Source organism: Sciurus vulgaris, assembly GCF_902686455.1.
Source record: "Sciurus vulgaris genome assembly, chromosome: 14".
Lineage (NCBI taxonomy): Eukaryota > Metazoa > Chordata > Mammalia > Rodentia > Sciuridae > Sciurus > Sciurus vulgaris.
This window is the reverse complement of record NC_136475.1, coordinates 78962586-78981004: the sequence shown is the minus strand read 5'-3', so window position 1 is coordinate 78981004 and position 18419 is coordinate 78962586. Positions and strand designations below refer to the sequence as shown.

Sequence of the window (18419 nt, the reverse complement as noted above, 5' to 3'; positions counted from 1 at the left end):
ATTGTTTTCAATTGTTTAAATTGTTTTTAATTTTTTTGTCCAACTCATGTCTCAGTTATTTAATATGTCATCTAACCTTTTCTTTCTGCCTCCATTTTGGTATACACCAAGACAGAAAATCCCAGGCTTGCTTAATCATATCTATTTCAATATTTGCTGTTATTTATTTTATTTTTAAATATTTTTTTGTTTTAATTGTAGGTGGACACAGTATCTTTATTTTTATTGGTGCTGAGGATTGAACCCAGGGCCCCACGCATGCTAGGCCAGCGCTCTACCACTGAGCCACAACCCCAGCCCCTGTGCTGTGATTTTTATGACAGCACTTTCAAAAATTAAATAAAAATATCATCAACCTAGTAACTTATTCCAATATTGCAAACTAGCAATTTCTTCTAAGAAATCCTAATACCTTGATCAACTCTATTACCATAAAATGTGGCTGATCTGTCTCCTTGATGTAAATAAAAACAAAAAATACTTTGGTGAATTAACAATCATACATAATGGTGAGATTCCTCATGCCATATTTGTAATGCACATTAGCAGTTTGATCAATCCCAATCCCCAGGGCCTCCCCTCTCACTTCCCTCCCTGCTCTACTCTACTGATCTCCCTTCTTGTTATTAAAAAGAAAGAAGAAAAGTTCTCAAATTAATGACGTCAGCTCCTGAATTAAACATAAAACATTAGACAATGATGGATGAATTAAACCTGAAGTAAACAAAAGACATGAAAAATAGCAAGAACCAAGAGAGGAAATGGGTGAAATAAAAAGCAGAAAACCAATTAGTCCAAAACTGAAGTCAACCAATATCATTCACCATTAACAAGCAGAAAAAGCCTAACATATCAATAGATACGGAAAACACAGTTGACAAAATCCAATATCCCTTCCAGGTTAAAAAGAAACAACAAACTCTCAGCTGGTAACAGAAGAGACCTTCATCATCCTGATCCAAGACATCTAAGAAAGCCTCACAAGTAACACCACACTTAATATGAAATACTAAGTGCTTTCTCCGTAAGATCAGGAACAAGGAAGGCCACTCTCTCCTCTTCTGTTTGACACTGTATTGGAAGCTGTAGCCAGTGCAGTCAGGCAGGAAAAGAGAAGTTACCCAGAACAAAACTTTCCATCTTTGGGGATAACATTTGTTATTTAAACAGAAAACCCTAGCTGGGTGCTGTGGGCACACACCTGTAATCCCAGCTATTTGAAAGGATTGCAAATTTGAGGCCAGCCTGGGCAAATTAGTAAAATACTGTCTCAAAACAAAAAGGGCCAAGGATGTAGCTCAGTTGGGATTACAGGTGTGCGCCACGATACCCAGATGAAAAATAATCTTTAAAGATGTAGTGTAAAACAGGTATATTAACAAGCAATGAAAAGAACCATATAAAAATTAATGAAAAATTAACATCATAAAAGATATATGGATGTCAAATAAGCTCATGAAAAGATGAAAAGATGTTCAATAACATCAGTCACTAGGAAGATACCATTACTCACTTGTAAAAATGGCTAAACCACTCAAATATTGACAAGAAGTGGAAGGATTGATCTCTCATACTGTTGGTGGGATGTAGACTACTAGTTGCTTAGGAAATCAAGTTGCCAGTTTCTTAAAGAATGAACATATAGCTACCACGTTATCCAGTCATTCCACTCAAAGGTTTTTGTCCAAGAGAAATGAAAGCATGTGTCTATTCAAAGACTTTTACAAAGCAGTAATAGCCAAAGATTAGAAACAAGGAATGAAAACACCCTCTGACCAGCATACCACTCCTTGTAAGTCCTCATGCTATAGCGACACATGCATACCCGTGTTTACGGCAGCACAATTCACTATAGCCAAAATATGGAACCAGCCTAGGTGTCCATCAACTAATAGAATAGATGAACTTTGGTAGACAAACATAATGGAATTTTATTCAGGGAAAAAGAAGAATGAAATTATGTCACCTGTAGGAAAATGGATGCAACAGGAAAACATTGTTAAGCAAAACAAGCCAAACTCAGAAAGTCAGGGTCATATGTTTTCTCTCATATGTGGAAGCTATAAAGGAAAAAGGAAAAGAGAGATGGGGGACCTCACAAATATCTGAAGAAGAGCAGAATAGAGGAAAGGGACCCAGAAAGGGAGGAGGAAGGGAAAGGGAAAATACTGGGGAATGATATTGGCCAAATTTTATTTTATATATATATATATATATTTGTGAATATATATAAACAAATTCCACCATCATATACAACTATAATTACCAAGAAAAACTGTAGGAAAAAAAAACACTAGATGCAACTCAAATGTCCATTAACAGGTGACTGGATAAACAAACTATGGTACATCCATACAATGCTACCTGGCAATTAACAGCAATAAACTAGTTATACACATAACACAGAAGACTGTGAAAACAAATCAAGCTGAAGTGAAAGAAGACAAGCAAAAAATGCATTCTGTAAGATTTCATTTATGTAAAACTTTAGAAAATGCAAACTAATTTATGGTGATAGAAAGATTATTGGTTGCCTGCAGATGTATTAGGGAGGGCCAAGGACTACAAAGACACACACAGGGACACCATGTAGGAGGAGGCGATGGGTTAGGGTGTTCATTATCTTAATTGTGGTGGTAAAATGTCAACATTTATTAAATTGCACACTTTATGTGTAGGTCCTACATGTCAATTATAATGTAAAAGAGCTATAAAAATTAAAATTAAACCAAAGAAAAATCAGGAAAAGGGGTCAAATGTAACTATTAAAAAATCAATTGTGTGGTTGAAAGTGTTTCTTAAATATTATGAAAACAAATTTTTTTTGGTACTGGGGATTGTCCTCTATCACTGAGCTATATACTGAACTCTTTACCTGGCTTTGGACTTGTGATTCTCCTGCCTCTGCTTTCTTAGTAGGTGGGATTCGAGTTTGTGTTAATACAACCAGTGCCACAAAAACAAAAATCTTAAAGGAAAATAACAAATTACAGAAATTTGGAAGGCTTTTGTATGGCCAGATTACAAACAAGAATGCAGGGCATGAAAAATTCAGAAAAATGTGTGCACCACACATGACAAAGATTTACTAGATTAAGAGTAAAGATATTATTTATAAGACACCAATGGGAAAAAAAAAATGGAACACAGCAGAAAAACTGCCAAACGTTTCAATCAGGCATTCCATAAAGAAGTAGAAATAGTTCATAAAGAGGTGTTTAATTTCATTAAAAATTTTAAAATGAAAAAAAAAAAAATCAAAACCAACCTTCCCCCTCAAATCAGTAAAGATGTCCACTACAAGAACTATACTTGTCACTGGAATTGCTTAATATGGGAGGGGCTAATGATTTTGCTTATTTTTAAAAGGTGCTCACTGCTTGTCATCCATTCCTGCGGTATCCTGGTCATCTGTCTTCAGGCCTCATCCCACTTTCTGGCTTCTGGATGTCCTAGGATATAGTAGTTGGTTCCATTCTCAGCTTCTTAGGTTACATGACACTCCCTAGTCATTGTAGAGTGTCTCCAAGATGCACAGCTGCTAGTAACAGCACTATTAGTTTCTCTAGTGCTACAGGGCTGTGCTTAACTCCACTGGTGGGACTTTTTTTTTTAAATTGAGGATTGAACCAGGGACACTTGACCACTGAGCAACATCCCCAACCCTTTTAAAATTGAGACAGAACCTAAGTTGCTGAGGATGGCTTTGAACTTGTAATCCTCCTGCCTCAGCCTCCCAAGTCCCTGGGATTACAGGTGTGCACCACCTGTGTGACTGGGTTTCCTTTTTTAAAAAAAATAAATCGTGGTAAAAGATACATAAAATTTACTATTTTTGATAATTTTCAAGTACATATACCTGTAGCATTAAGTCCAATGACTCTATTGTTCATCTCCAAAAGTTCATTTTCCCCAACACAAACTCTGCTCATTAAAATATGTTTGGTTTACCTTTCTTGGCACAATGTCTTCAAGATTGATCCATGTAGTATGTCAGAATTTTCTTCCTTCTTAAGGCTGAGTATTACCCTGTTGTACATGCATACTGTTTTACCCATTCACTTGTTAGTGACCATTTGGGTTGATTCCTTAAGGCTACTGTAAATATTATTCACTAATATTACCAGTATCTGTTTTGAGACCTTGCTTTTACTTCTTTGAGTATATACTCAGAAGTGGAATTGCTGGACATCCTTGCCAACACATTTTTGGTTTTGCCATCTGGAAAAACATTCAAGTCCTTTGATCTGTTTCTCTTATTCTTTATAAATTTACTAGGTGATTTGTAAATATTTTCTCCCATTCTGTGCTTGTCTTTTCACTATTTTTGAAATCGTTTACATATTTTTTGCTGCCCATGATTGTGATATCATATTCGTTATAAAGCTCCTCCTGTTTTTGTCAGAGTTCTATATTTGTCCTTTTAAATTTTGGTACATGGTGTTAGGAATCCAACTTTATTCTTTTGCGTGTGGACATCATTTTCTTAACACCATTTCTTGAAGACTGTCCTTTACCCATTGACTTGGCACTCATTTGAAAATCATTTGACCATACATATAGTGGTTTATTTTCTGGGCTCTTCTATCGGTTTGGTCAGTCTGTCCTTAAAGGCAGTCCATACTGTTTTGATTATTGTAGCTTGTGGTATAGGTTTCCTTTCATTTTTTAAAAGATACACACTTGCTCAAATTGATTTCTTGAACCTCTTTCAATATTTACTGATCAGTACTCTGTAGTTCCCAACATTACAATGGCCCATGGACAGTTGTGCAATCAGGGACAGGGGAAGGGGCCACAAGCAGGTAGGGCACCTGTTGGATGCCTGTACCTTTTGAAAAGAAAAGGCACAGTCGCTAGAGTAAAACTGTATGCCTTTATTCAACACGAGTCATTAAAATACAACTTGTCCATGTGCAGAAACATTCTTATACATTCAACTCTGAAGAAGGTAGTTTCTATGCGACCAATAAAAGGAACAGTCTACAAGTGAGAGGAATAAAGTCAATAGTGAGGAGCTAAAAGGCAAGTTTTATCTGTCAAAGTGCTAAGGCCTATGTGCACAAAAACTTTAAAGTGAACAAGACCAACTTAAGGTCTTTTTTTCCATTCTGATTTCTCTTGGTGCTGGTGAAAGGTATGATGCAGTGACTCACTGAACTGAGTTTTAAAGAAATATGTCAAAGCACTTAAGGCTATGGGAAAAGTTTTTGATTTCTAGTTTCATTTGTTATGTATGTACTCCAGATCTTCCGTGGGTTCTAGAGATTTCTGTGAATGCTCAGAGAACATATTTGCTCTTTAATTAGTACTTTCACTATCAGAGAACAAATTATATCCTTCCCAATCTAAAACCTATATCCTCATCTAACAAAGGGGTAGCAAATATGAGACTCAGGAATAAGATTGGCTTAAAATTTCTACTAAGTAATTAATTACACATATGTTCAGCTGGGGTCACTACTGAAGGCTCCCAACTGCTATTGCCTGAAAACCTAACATTGCTAAGTACAGCTTCATTTCTTCCCCCAAATTTTAGGTATCTGAAATAATCAGAATCTGGTTTTTAAAAGAATTAATCCAACACACATGAAGTTTTATATAGCATACGTCCATTGGAAGGACGTAGGCTGTGTAAATTAAGTTCTAAAATATTTTTAGATATTCCAGTATGATTTAAGTCACTATTTTCTTATTGGGCTAATTTGAATTTTAAATATTTAAAATGATCCTTGATTAAACTTAATAAAATGAAGTGCTGAGTCAAGTTGTTCTAGTAAGAGTGTTTGTAAAGCCAAGTTCCATTTCATTTAGCAGGTACAGGTGCACGACCCCAAATGCAGACTAGCAGCAAAAGCTACCACAGCCCAACAGAAAACCATTCCTTGGTCCGTAAGCATCTCAAATCAAATTCCATGTTATACTTATGGCAACTGAAAATCATGTTAAGTGAACCCAAAATCTTTTAAAAAATTAAGCTGCTTTAAGTTTAATTAAATTCATTTAAAATCACATCTCAGGTTTATCTCCCCCACCCCCAAAGTATCAACTAGGTTCTGCAGTTAAGATGAAAGTCAGGATTTTTTTTTTTTTTTTTTTTCCAGGTTTGAATGGAGTTAAAGAGTCTGAAGTTACTGTTCAGGAAAACCCACTATCTAGCCACAGCCCATCTACAGTGGATCATCTCTGGATTTTTCAGGTTTCCTCTGTTCTTCCTGTTAAGTGAAGAACCATTTAAGGATTCCCTTTGTCGGTTAAGGCTGAAACCTACATGGAAGTACAGAGTATTTATTCCTTAGTCCACACGGTCTCTATAAAAAAATCCAATCTTTTGTTGAAGGTCACCAAGTATTAGAAAATTACATCCATCCTCCAAGTTCCTGGACAGAGTTGAGACTACGTGATACAGCGGAATACAACCAACAACTCTGGAACATAAATAAGTATTTTGGCATACAGAAGTTGAGTTGCAAATCCAATAATCTGGATTAAAGACAAGTGGTTAAGTAAAATTCAAGTGTAAGCACTGACAAAATACAATGGTTTATCCTTTTAAAACCTTTCTATCCCAAATGTTCTACAGTAAGAATTAAGATTTGAGCTACTAAAATAAGAAGGTATAGGGTCATGCTTAAGCCCTTTTTAATTCAAGTTCTGTCACGAGAGGGGGGACAGGGAAGGGAAAGAAAAAGGTCAATTCTACAGTATTAGAATAGAAAAGCAATAATATTAATGTATTTTTTTCATTAATGGAGAAAAAACCAGGAATATAACAATTCAAAAGGAAGGGATTTAGTTCTTCCCACCTGTAAGGTGAAAATCATGTTTTTAATAAAACATTTCCTTTAGTTTCTTTTGGATTTGAACAGTGACAGGAAAAACTGTTATTTACCTAGTTATTATTTACCTAGTTGTTATTTGAACTTAGGTAGTTGAACTTAGTACTGGCCTGAGATTATTCTAAAGAATTGCTTTTGGCCTGCCCCTCTCCAATTTAGATTTAATAGAGAATATAGAAGAATATATATTCCAATAACAGTTCTCAAAAAAGGAAAACATTTTTTGAAAAATTTTTTTTAGTTGTAGATGGACACAATACCTTTATTTATTTTTATGTGGTGCTGAGGATTGAACCCACTGCCTCACGCATGCTAGGTAAGCACTCCACCATTTTTAACCTGGCTCCTCATTTCCATACTGCCTGGTTTTCCAGTAGGGATAATATCGTTTCTTTTTTCGCATTTCACTGCTGTGTCATGCAGGGCCTCAAATGCTTCTATTTCATAACTCATTCATGCTCTTTCAACATACAGCATCGATTACTCCTTGAGCCCTAAACTTGCTATACAGTTTCTACTTCAGGAAGATTTTTTTTTTTTCTTCAATTTACCTGATTTTGCTTACCTTTGTATAACCAGCACTTTAGCAGTGCTTAGCACAAAGCAGGTACAAAATCTAATAAATACTTGGATTAGTAACATGATTTAAACACAAAAAGTTAGAAATATGCCATGAAACAACTTCTCAGAAACAGCAGAGGTCAGGTAGCATGTAACATGAACACAGGCTTCTAAGACTCTGTGAAGTAGATAAAGGGTGGTTGAAGCTGTCCTGTGTTGTTATACTGCTCTTTCTCTCTGAACTGCAGAACTACTATACCTTTAGGCTCCCATCTCATCACCTGAATATGAACATTATTTCCCATGAGGTAGGTGGCCTGTTTAAATAATGATAAATACATACTAAAAATGGAGAGTCAATCTTTGAAAAAGGTCTTATTAGGCTAGTTTACACACATTTAAATATTTCTCCTTCATTCCTATTATATATGGAATTATGAAGATGATGTTTCCTGAGACTTATGTAATTTCCTTTAGAAACAGTACATTTTCAGCTAAGCTCTCAAATGTTGTTCTCTCAGACAGCTAAACTATCTCCTATGTCTTTGGGTAATCCAGATGTTTGAAACTGCAATTTTTGAAAAATAATATTATGTATTTAAGTATTGCTATGTATCTTTACTATTAAGTTAAAAAAAAAATTCCCCCAGTGAAAACAACCAGAGTTGAGTAATTTTAGGGGGAATGAACTAGTGAATCCTAATAAAGTCAGTTTCATGGGTCATCAAGATACATTCTAGAAAATGTGACCTTACCAACTTTTCTTTCAGGCCATCAATAAATCTATACATTACCCATTTTAAAAAGAACAGGCTATATACTTGCAAAGACCATCTATTTAGATATCATTTTGTTCTCCCCATCATATCCTAAAATCAAGTATTTTACAACCACAAAATGAGGCCTCTTGGGTTAGACAGAATTCTGGGGGTGGGAATCAGACATTTAACCTCTCCAAACATCTGGCTCAGTCATCTCCCTGTCATTCCTGACAGAAGGGAGTTCAACATTTCAAGAAGTGTCAGAATCTAATGGAAGCATAGCTATTTCTCTTCACATGGTTCTCCTGGCTTCTGACCTCTCCAGATCAGTGAAGCAGGACATGAGATACACTAGCTATGAAGTTCACTTCTCAGAGAAGAACTGGGAAACAGGAAAGAAGTTTTCTGTATCATCAAGAGACTATTTCTTCATATACTCCTAGGGCCTGGAAGGTGGTGACACTGAATGCCTGCTAGTGAAAACCAGTAAGAAAAACCTATTTTTCTTACTGGTTTTTGTTTTAGAAGCAAACAATGGGTACATTAAAAAACAGACTGCCCTGTGTTTTCTTCCCCTTTCCAGTAACATGAGGTGGTTAGGAGATAGATCAAGGGGGAAAACAAGATGGGAAAGGTAGGAGAATTCGGTATTTTTCTGTAAGTTCTGAAAGAAATGCACTATCCTAATCTGTCACCAAATTGCTCATTTTACACTCTTCCGTATGGTCTGTGGTAACCTTCTCATAACACTATAGGGCAACAACTGAGGGCCCCTCCCCATGCCACTCTTAGATGTCAGACCTCAAGATTCACCAAAAACTCCAAGGTTTTCAATTTCACTTTTAATTATCTTTTACTTAATAATAAAATGAAAAATAAGAATATATGAATACATACAATCTATATACATATATTTATTGCAAATACTTAAATTCTTATGTAAAATGATTTTTCTATATTTGTGAAAAAATATGACTTATTAAATGGTGTTGACACCAACTTCTCTGTACATACCCTCAATTCCAATGTTAACAATTCCTTTAAAAAGGCAAAAGACACAAAAGTTTAGCATTTACCATCCAGTCTGTACAAACCTTATAGCCAGTGGGGAAAAAATAGCTTGTGGAAAGTAAGTCAATTTTCTTTTAAAATAAAAATAAACCCCAAAACTATTCCCCTTATTGCATTTTTGTTTCTTTTTTTTGTTTGTTTGTTTTTTTTTTTTTTGGAAATAATCTGAGTCTCTTTAGAGTAACTTCCTCTGAAATAATCTGTGCCTTAAACAGTGAGGTCCTACATTAAACATACCATATATAAGAAATTCAGTCTTTCACTGTCACTTTTTACATAGATATTAAAATATATATTACTTAAAATATATTACTGGAAAGCTATTTTTAAAATTGATCTTTAATATTTGTATCAAATGTAAAGCATTAAAAAAAATAAAGTAACCAAGACTCTATGAAGCTATTGCTTCAACTTTAGGAAACGTCTTACCTACTGTTTTCTTTCAATAGGTATGTAGGTATTGAAACATGTAGGAAAGGTCCCTGCCTATCATCATGTTTCTAAGTCTCTTTGGACTATTCTGTAAATTGAGCTGAAAACTACTCTTGGCCAAGTTTTTCACTTAGCACACTGTTGTAATGTAATGGGGAGATTTTCCCTCCTTGCTATGATGTGATGTGATGTCAAAGAAAAAAAATGCCCATTTATTGACAGTGAATTTCAGAAATAAATAGAAGTATAATGACCAAAGGACCCCCCCCACACCCACTCCCACTGTAACAAATCATTTAACCAAAGGGTTCTTTAAGGATCTCTAAGGTGGAGGAAGGCAATAATAAACAGGATGATGACTGGTGGGTCATTAATATGAACGACATTGCACCTTCACCTGGAAGGCAACAAGCTCTTCCTTTGGCTATTTAAATCTGAGATAAGTTCTGAACCATCTACATTCGGTTGCCTTCCCAACCCACCTGAGCACACTTCCCCCTAACTCAAGAAAAGTTTCCCGTTAGCCAGCTCTTACTCTTTAAATGTTACATAGATTACCACAGATAGCTTCAGTATCTTGTGCATAGGGGTTAAGGAACTGAAGCAGGGGAAACAACTCCAGGTTATTTGGCTTTATTTTCCATTTAATAGGATGAAGAATTTTGATTCATCAAAAATCTCTAAGATTCAGGGAACATTCTACTAGACAACTTAGAATATTTAAAAATCAAACTGAGATGACCTGCAATGGAGGTTACCTGAAGGCTTGAGAGCGCACAAAGAAGGCAAGTGCTCAGGCCTGTATGACTAGTCATGAGGGCAGTGCCACCGATATCCTAAGAAGAGCTTAATACTTATGAAAACATTTCAGAAAGAATCTAAAGGTAAAACAAATCAAAAGTTAAGATAAACATCGATTTAAAGGTACTGGAGTACCAAACTATTGGAAGGGCCAGGCTGTATTTTTTTTCTGCTCAGCTTATAAAACGAATGGCTTTCTACTTAAAACCACTGTTTGAAACAATTAATAAACTGATTCATATTTCATTTACTACCAATATAAAAGAATCTAGACTCTCATCTAGTTGAGTCTGAGGCAATGTACCTTGTTGGCAATCTGTTTTGGAGCATTCTTAAATGCAAACATTTATCTGGGTATTATAGTTTAGGAGAATCTGGTAAATAGCAATGCTTGGATTTATCTGTGTAGGAGCCTGGGTCAAGGGTAAGAAGCAGGATGTGATTTCTTCTCTAAATGATCCTGAAAATCCCTGCTGCCTTCCTCCCATCCTGGTTTTATAGTCTATCCATTCTTAGATTAAGAGTACCATGGAGGAAAAGCTTACTTTCAAGAAGCGGGCAGAGTGGAAAAATTGCCTTCATCAGTTCAAACTGGTAACTGACATTTAGCACAAAGTCAATTCTGAAAAAACTCCAGCACTCAGACCAGGCCTCAGTCAGTGCTGCCAGCAAGGCAAGGGAGTGAACAGGCTGTAACCAGCAACAAGTCTTTCTAAAATCACTAGGATTAATCAGGTTACTCAAAGTCTGGGAGCAGAACCTTGTTTTCTGTTTCCTACTGGGCCTTCACAGGAGAACTTCTTATCCCTGGATCCCTTGGACCCTTTCTTATCTTTTAGTTATGTGTATGCTACAGGAAAAGGAGAAAAGGGGGAGATGAAAGGATATCAAATTGTCTTGCCTGAGAGTGGAATACAAATATTAATCCTATATTGGTCTTGGGCCTCAACAAAAGAACTAGAAAAGAAAAATGAAAAACTCCCTAAATTAATTTCTGTATTTAAGAGATTATGATGCAGGGGGTGGAGTGGGCGGGATGGGTAGCAGAATGGGCAAAAGAGATTACTGCCTCCTTTCTCCTAATCTGGAATGTAACTTATTTAATAGGTTTAAATTATTCTGAATTTTATTAAGTATCACAACTTGAATATTAAGTACAAATACAACTGTACTAGGTTGCACTAATATTTTTACTTTACACACTTTTAATTAGGAGACTTGAAATCGATATGCAAGTAATACAAATCGACAATCTCCTATTCCATACCAAAGTCTGGTAAACTAGTTTTTTTTTCTTTAATGTTCTTCAACCATGACATAAATAGTACATACTCAGAACCTTTCAGTCACTAAAAAAAGATTCAAACAACCAAAAAAAAAAAAAAAAAAAAAAAGAAAAGAAAAAGAAAAAGGAAAGAAAAAAAGAAAAAGAAAGAAAGAACAAAAACTGGAGCTGTTCTTCCTTTCCAGACATTCCATTGGTATTCACCAAAGCCCCCTTACATTAGGCATCCTTAGAGCACAGACAGCAATTAATTCCAAATCAGGAGACACATTTTCTAAAACAACAAAATATCTTGTACTGTGTGTTTAAGGTAAGATTTAATAAAAACACTCCAACCTCCAACCTCCTTAGATGCCTGAAAGGTAAAACAGGTTGCAGAGAAGGCGGCAATGTGTCACTGAAGAGCCTGTCTACCACCACTGACAACAGCTGATCATATAACATTAGGTTAAGGGCTGGAAGAGGAAAAGAGGCTACCTTGTTACTAGTGTGAAAATCATTTTCCAAAGTCCTTTATGTTCAGTTTAACAGTTTCTGCAGTTTCATTCCCTTGCCCAACAAGACCATAAGTCAAATCGCCCTATCACTAACACCCTCTGCTCATCTTACACTAGTATTTCAAATAGGTTTGTGGGCTCCTATGAATGACAGGGTATTATTGCTGGAACATTGCCACGTACAGACCATAGTCATACAGTGGGGCCCAAAGAGGCACTCCCTTCACAGACCACATTCACTGTCTCAGGCCAGGGGGGTGGGATTAGGGAACATCAGGGTTCCGCTTCATGACAGTACTGGCTCACAGAAGTCAAGAACCAAGTCAGGGTTTTCAGGGTTGGAAACACTGCCTGTGATGGTAAGAAGACTTCTACTTCACAAGGTCCCATTAAAGGGGCTGCATAAACCCTGAATTCAAATTGTGCAAAGGTCAAATAACCTATGAATAATCTGCAACCATAACGTGAAGACATCATCATCAGCATGAGTGGTCACTGCTTTACACCACTCTGTCCATTTCCTACTCTCAGGAAAGGTCATAAGGGAGATAGCTTCCTTTTACCATGCATGACAATCAACTTTTCTCAGTCACATAAAATGGAACATAAATCTGAATTTGAAGTAATAACATTATTACCTAAACACTTGGAAAAATGTTAAACAAATGTGACATATTTACATGATTTTATAAGTGCAAACTTGTCACAAATTCACAAAGTCTTGCTTGACTTAGATTTACTATACAAGGTGCTCTTCCTCTAGAATGTAAATGACCTGTACTCTGTATTCCTGATTAATATTTCTCTTAAGACAGTTGAAACCTTATTTCTGTGATTCCAAACAATGCAAAAACACATCTTGTTAACCCTTCCTTTCCCCCTCCTTTACAGTGTGTATCTTTAAGTCTCATTACCGAACGACAAGGCAGGAGACACACAGTTTAGAGGGGCCGATGCAATCATCATGGCAGAAAGCTCCACACCCTTTGCACATGATCATGGCTTTCAACCGGCAGTAACATTTTGAAGGTGTGTCCTCAATGCTATTCTCTTCAGGAAAGGCTGGAACAGGCATTGTCTGGCCATGGCTGCTGGGATTCATAGCTTGGCTAGCAGGGATGGCAGTGACAGTCACTGAAAAGGACATGACATCACCTACATTGCTAGATACCTGGCTACCTGGTACAGCAGAGTTATGGTCCATGTCTGATGAGGTGGAGACATTGATCATGCCTCTGTAACTTGTCCCTATCTGTGTGGGGCTTCCATATAATTTTGGGGTTTGCAGTGGTGGAAGGAGTAGAGGTTGATGGGTGGGACTGTCTGCAGGCAAAGAAAGAGCAGAATTGAACAGCTCAGGGCTGCTTCGCATTGTCTTACCTCTTACGGCGTGAGCCATTTGTTTCTGTGCTGCCTGAATAAAATCCCTGGCTAGGGTTTTCTCATCAAACGTTTGGCCTCTAGCAAACAGGTAATTCTCCTTGCTTAAAGTGGCTTGCTCATTCACTGGTATCTCGGCCTTCACATTCTTGTTAGCTAAGCAATCGTTGTTGGTTTGGGTTTCCCTACTGTGGGGTCCTGAACTTGTGTCATGCTTGCCAGAACTCTGGGAAGCCTGGGGCTCCTCCTTCACCAAGACAGATTCCTGTTCATCGCCAGTACTTTCCTCATCAGTTTCATCTTCTTTGCTGCTGCTACTGTCTCCTGTTGTATTTTTACAATCTGTATACCCCATTCTCAAAGCTTCAGTGGGGCTACTAAGACAAAAGCGGTCTTCGGGATTTACAGAATGGGTCCTCCTAAAGCTCTCTGAACCCCTGCCATAGGTGGAAATGTTAAGTAAATAGTGACCTGCCATTGCAGGTTTGGATGTCCTTCTGCCAGCAAATCCCAACATGAACCGCTGGCTTGTGGAGATGTCTTCTAACTGGAAACCTGAGTGAGCGAAGTTAAACTGTGAAGGCGGCACGAGTGAGAGAACGTTCTGCCTCCGAACCCTCTGGATGAGAGTCTGAAGGATCTGATCTTGTGTTGTTTTACTCAGTCCTTCCTGGTACTGGTGTGTGTCGAGGCTAGAGTCCCTTAGATCCTTAGCTGAAAAGAGCTGCAGGGGCCTTGGAACCTGGGGGAGCTGCTTACTCAGCAAGGTTTTCCCCAGCTGCTGGATAGTTGGATGGGATTGTCTCTCATTAACTTCCTCTCTGGTGCTATTTTCTGTTATACTGGTACCTGTGAGTGCTCCCATCCCTTTATCCTCTTTAGTAGTCAATGGAACAGTTTTCATTTCAACTTTGGTGAGAGGTTTAGGCAGAATTTGCTCCATGGGAACATCTTTGCCTTGGAGCAGCTGAGTAACTAAAGGATTATTAGCTGGGATACTAGAGCTTGGTCTTGAAATGGGCCCATTCACACTTGAAATTCCTGGAGTTTTAAGGCTAGAAGCTGCTGACAAAATGCTCGAGGACAGAGTTGACCCAACAGATGCTACAGTTACACTGACCTGGGGTACAGGAAGCTTTTCTAAAGTGGCTGCTGTCAATAAAGATGTTAAAGGGATGAGGGATGTATCCACTGCAGCACTACAAGTTGTCTTTGCTGAGGCTGAAGGGTTTGTTGTATTCTTATTAGAGCCTGCTTTGGGCTCAACTGTGCCATCAGCTACAAAAGAAGCAGGCAAAACTCCTGAGATCAGAGCAGAGCCTGCTGGAGAAGAAGGGGCTCTCTCCTGTCTGTAACTACTAGGACCTTGTGGGTGGCTAGGGGAAGCAACTGTGACTGATGCCCTGGCAGGGTTCAGTTTTTCACTGTTCGATTTCTCTATGTGGGCTGGTGATGGGACACTTGTGCATGCTCGACTGACGGCAGGTGCTGGAGGTAATGAGGGGGTTTGCTGTAGTTGTGCTCCAGAGACACTATGAGGCTGTGCCTCGCCTGGGGTCTTGGTCTCAGGTTGGGGCTGAGTCTCTGGACCACAGGGTAAAAGCTCTCTCGTACCTCCCCTGCTTCCAGTTCCTGCCAGTTCCAGTGTGGGGCCCTTTCCAGTTGCGCTGACTCTGTCTGAGCCTGGACTCCCTCCTCTAGCAGTTTTTCTTTCACCACCCTCTCCTGGACCTTGTCCACCCCCAGGGCCAGGTCCTGGAATGGTCCCTCCAACTGAGGCGGCTGCGGCGGCTGCGGCGGCAGCTGCAGCTGCTGCCCTCTGTGCTTTGACCAGCTGGGCTTTTGCTTTGATGTCTGCAAGAGTTCTGGCTCCTGTTCTGTTAGGACTAGTGATGGAGATTGGAAAACGAGCCCTGGGAGAGACCTGCGATGTAGGAAACGGCATGGGGGAGATTCTGGAGACTGGGATCTGAAAGAAACGGGAGGGAAAAACACAACAGGGCTTAGTTTTCACTTATGAGACAAATAAAACTTCATCAACCCTTACATTTTTAGAGCAGATAAACATAACAGCACCCACAAAAAACACAGGAGGTCCAGGTCTGAGCAATTCAAATTTGCTTCTAGGTGCCTCCCACTCTGTCTACCCACATAAGGGAGTATGTGCACATTTGCAAGTCATTCTCATCCCTGGCTGGTATGATTTGTGCAGTCTTTAAAAACATGCCTTGGGTCCTACCCCAAAATTTACAAATTAGAACACCTAGAGAAAAAATGTGTTCCTAAAAAGTTGCTTGTGCTAAACTGATGACTATCAGATTTGAAACCACTAATTTTCAGTATCATAAAAGAATCTGACTCCTGTCCTATCCAGTATTTTGAAAGCTACTGGAATTAATTGCAGTGCATCAAAATGTGGACACTTCTAATAGATGACTGAGTTTAAGGGAGCAAATAATTCTAAGAGATGTTCTAGAGTTTCTTGCTAACAAAGAAAAATTAAGCCACTAAGATCCAAGAACACACGATTTTTCTGGAAATCCTTAATGAGGTCACTGAAGACTTTTCATTATTTTCAAGTCAGTAGTGCTCAAAAATTGGTTATTAATTCAGAAGTTAGAGCTGTGAGATTTCATGCCAAAAATTTCACATACTTTACATCATATATTATACTTAATCTTAGAACTGAATTTTATATCCTACAGTTGCTTCTACATTAAGAAACACCACTTATTACTTGAAATTTAATAAGTATATAAAAAACTTATTGTTCAGGCCTTCTCTCCTTTCCAATTCTCCTACCTTGAGAGGTGGTACTTTTCGCACCTGGCCTCTGTCTCCTCTACTGAGAAAGGGCTGTGGCGAGACCTGAAATGGCTGCTGGCGATTCTCAGTGACACGTGGCCTTTTCTCCCAGCTTCCAGGGACCTCTTCTTGAGTGAGAGATTTTCTCTTGAGGCTTTCTGGGCTCTGATCAACATGAGCTGTGGGAGGTTCTTTGACACTGGTCTCCTGTGATCCTGTATCTGCTATGGGCTTCATTATTGGTTTTTCTAGCCCAGGACTCTTGGGTTTGGTTAGGGATGTAACTAAAGCTTCTTGGCTTTCACTTTTACTATAATTAGAAGCTGTGGTGAGATAATTCTCTTTCTCAGATTCCTGTTCAGAAGAAGCAGCTGGTTTCTGCTCCAAGAGATCCTCATCCTTTGGGCACTTGATGGGAAAAACACCACTAAGCTCATTTGTATTGGTAGCTGAGCCAAGAAGGGGCTCTGTGAATTTGACACTTGGCTGTGCCTCATCTTGGCTTTCGTGTTCTTCTTTTCTGACTGGTGATGGCATTTGTACTGCTTCTTCTTTACACTCTGATTGGGAAATGACTGGGACTATTCTGACAGGAGATACCTCTGAAGGAAGCATAGATTTTGGTTGCTCAGCTGGGGTTTTCTTTACTTTGGGATCACTGGGGGAAGCTGTCAATTTCTTTGAATCTTCAAGGCTCAGCCCAGAACTAAAAAGTGAAAGAAGGAAATATTTTAATTGTGAAATGGCACATGTTATTGAAGGCATTAGGGGAAAATAGAATAGAACAATGTTTAGGAAAACTCAACACATAGGAAGTATTTTTCATGTATTATCTTCACTATTATTAATAATAGTGAATGTTCTGGAGCCATAGTGTCCAGATTCAAACCTTGGCTCTGACAGCACATTTCCATGTGATATTAAGTAAGTGACTAGCCTTCTGCACCTTATTTTCTTCAACTATACACTGGGGTTAATGACTTCATAGTGTTGCTACAATGGTTCAGTTATTTCAATCGAAGTACTTACTTAGAATATAATAAAAACAATATTAGTGGTTATTATTATGACTTCTGCTTATCTGGGGGTCACATTATGTAGAGGCGTGTATTACAGATTAACTATAAAAACCTGAAAGAAGGCCAAGAACCACTGACCCTGGGATTTGGATTTGAACTGTGATAAATTCTGCTCTGCAGTACTTATAGAAAGGCTGGTCCAAGAAATCTAAGAGAACCCTGACAAAAACAATAGGAAACGGGCTATTGATGTTCTCCAGACGCTGAGAATTACCACTGAATTTTTAGAAATTCTGGTCAAATCCTATTTGGTCTAGCTCCAAAATTTTGAGACTGTGTGCTGCTACACTGTCCTATGGTGTAACTGGGAGTTCCACAGTGTGGCCTGGCTAAAAGCTAAGGTAATCTTTAAGGGTCACGAGTGACCCTTCTTAATATTTTAGATTATGTCAAAAATCAATAAAATCTTCTCTGGTGACTTCAAGTTAGTACTACACCTGAGACAGGCCAAAGACAAAACTAGGCAGTTATTAAAAACGGTCCTACTGGGCTGTGGATATAGCTCAGTGACACAGCATCTGCCTAGCATGGATAAGGCCTGAGTTTGATCTCTAGTACCACACATACACAGACACAAAATCCCTAAATAACCATCCAATAACAGTCCTTCTATAAAAGCTAGCAAAAGTAAAAGGTGAAAACATACTCAACTGCTGCAATGTGCTACATCTGCCTAATAAGGAGGAAGTGAATAAATATTAACAGAATTACTGTTACCTATAATATGGTCCAAATATATACTCCGTCATTTATATAGCTCAAAACTCATATCAAGAATGTAGGGATGTGGTGGCACATGTCTGTGATTCTGGTGGCTGAGGAGACTGAGACAGGAGGATTCCAAGTTCAAATCCAGTCTCGGCAACTTAGTGAGGCCCTAACCAACTTAGTAAGACTCTGTCTCAAAA

General features: G+C 38.3%; 1 protein-coding gene and 1 long non-coding RNA gene across 5 annotated transcripts in view; one reads left to right on the top strand and one right to left on the bottom strand.

The window, feature by feature from the left end:
* The first annotated feature begins 2880 nt into the window (after positions 1-2880).
* On the top strand, positions 2881-7610 carry LOC306644280. The gene is made up of 2 exons (XR_013759261.1): positions 2881-5610; positions 5671-7610. It is a non-coding gene; the product is annotated as an uncharacterized lncRNA (long non-coding RNA).
* Positions 7611-8984: 1374 nt separating this feature from the next.
* Positions 8985-18419, bottom strand: part of ASXL2 (ASXL transcriptional regulator 2) — a 136067-nt gene continuing 126632 nt past the window's right edge. For all 4 annotated transcript variants that reach the window (XM_079111071.1, XM_079111068.1, XM_079111070.1 and 1 more), the window contains 2 exons: positions 16430-17138; positions 8985-15596 (listed from right to left, as the gene is read on the bottom strand). In XM_079111071.1, the coding sequence (XP_078967197.1) occupies positions 13158-15596; positions 16430-17138 (3148 nt within the window). In that variant the 3' untranslated portion in view covers positions 8985-13157. The remainder of the gene's footprint in view (positions 15597-16429; positions 17139-18419) is intronic.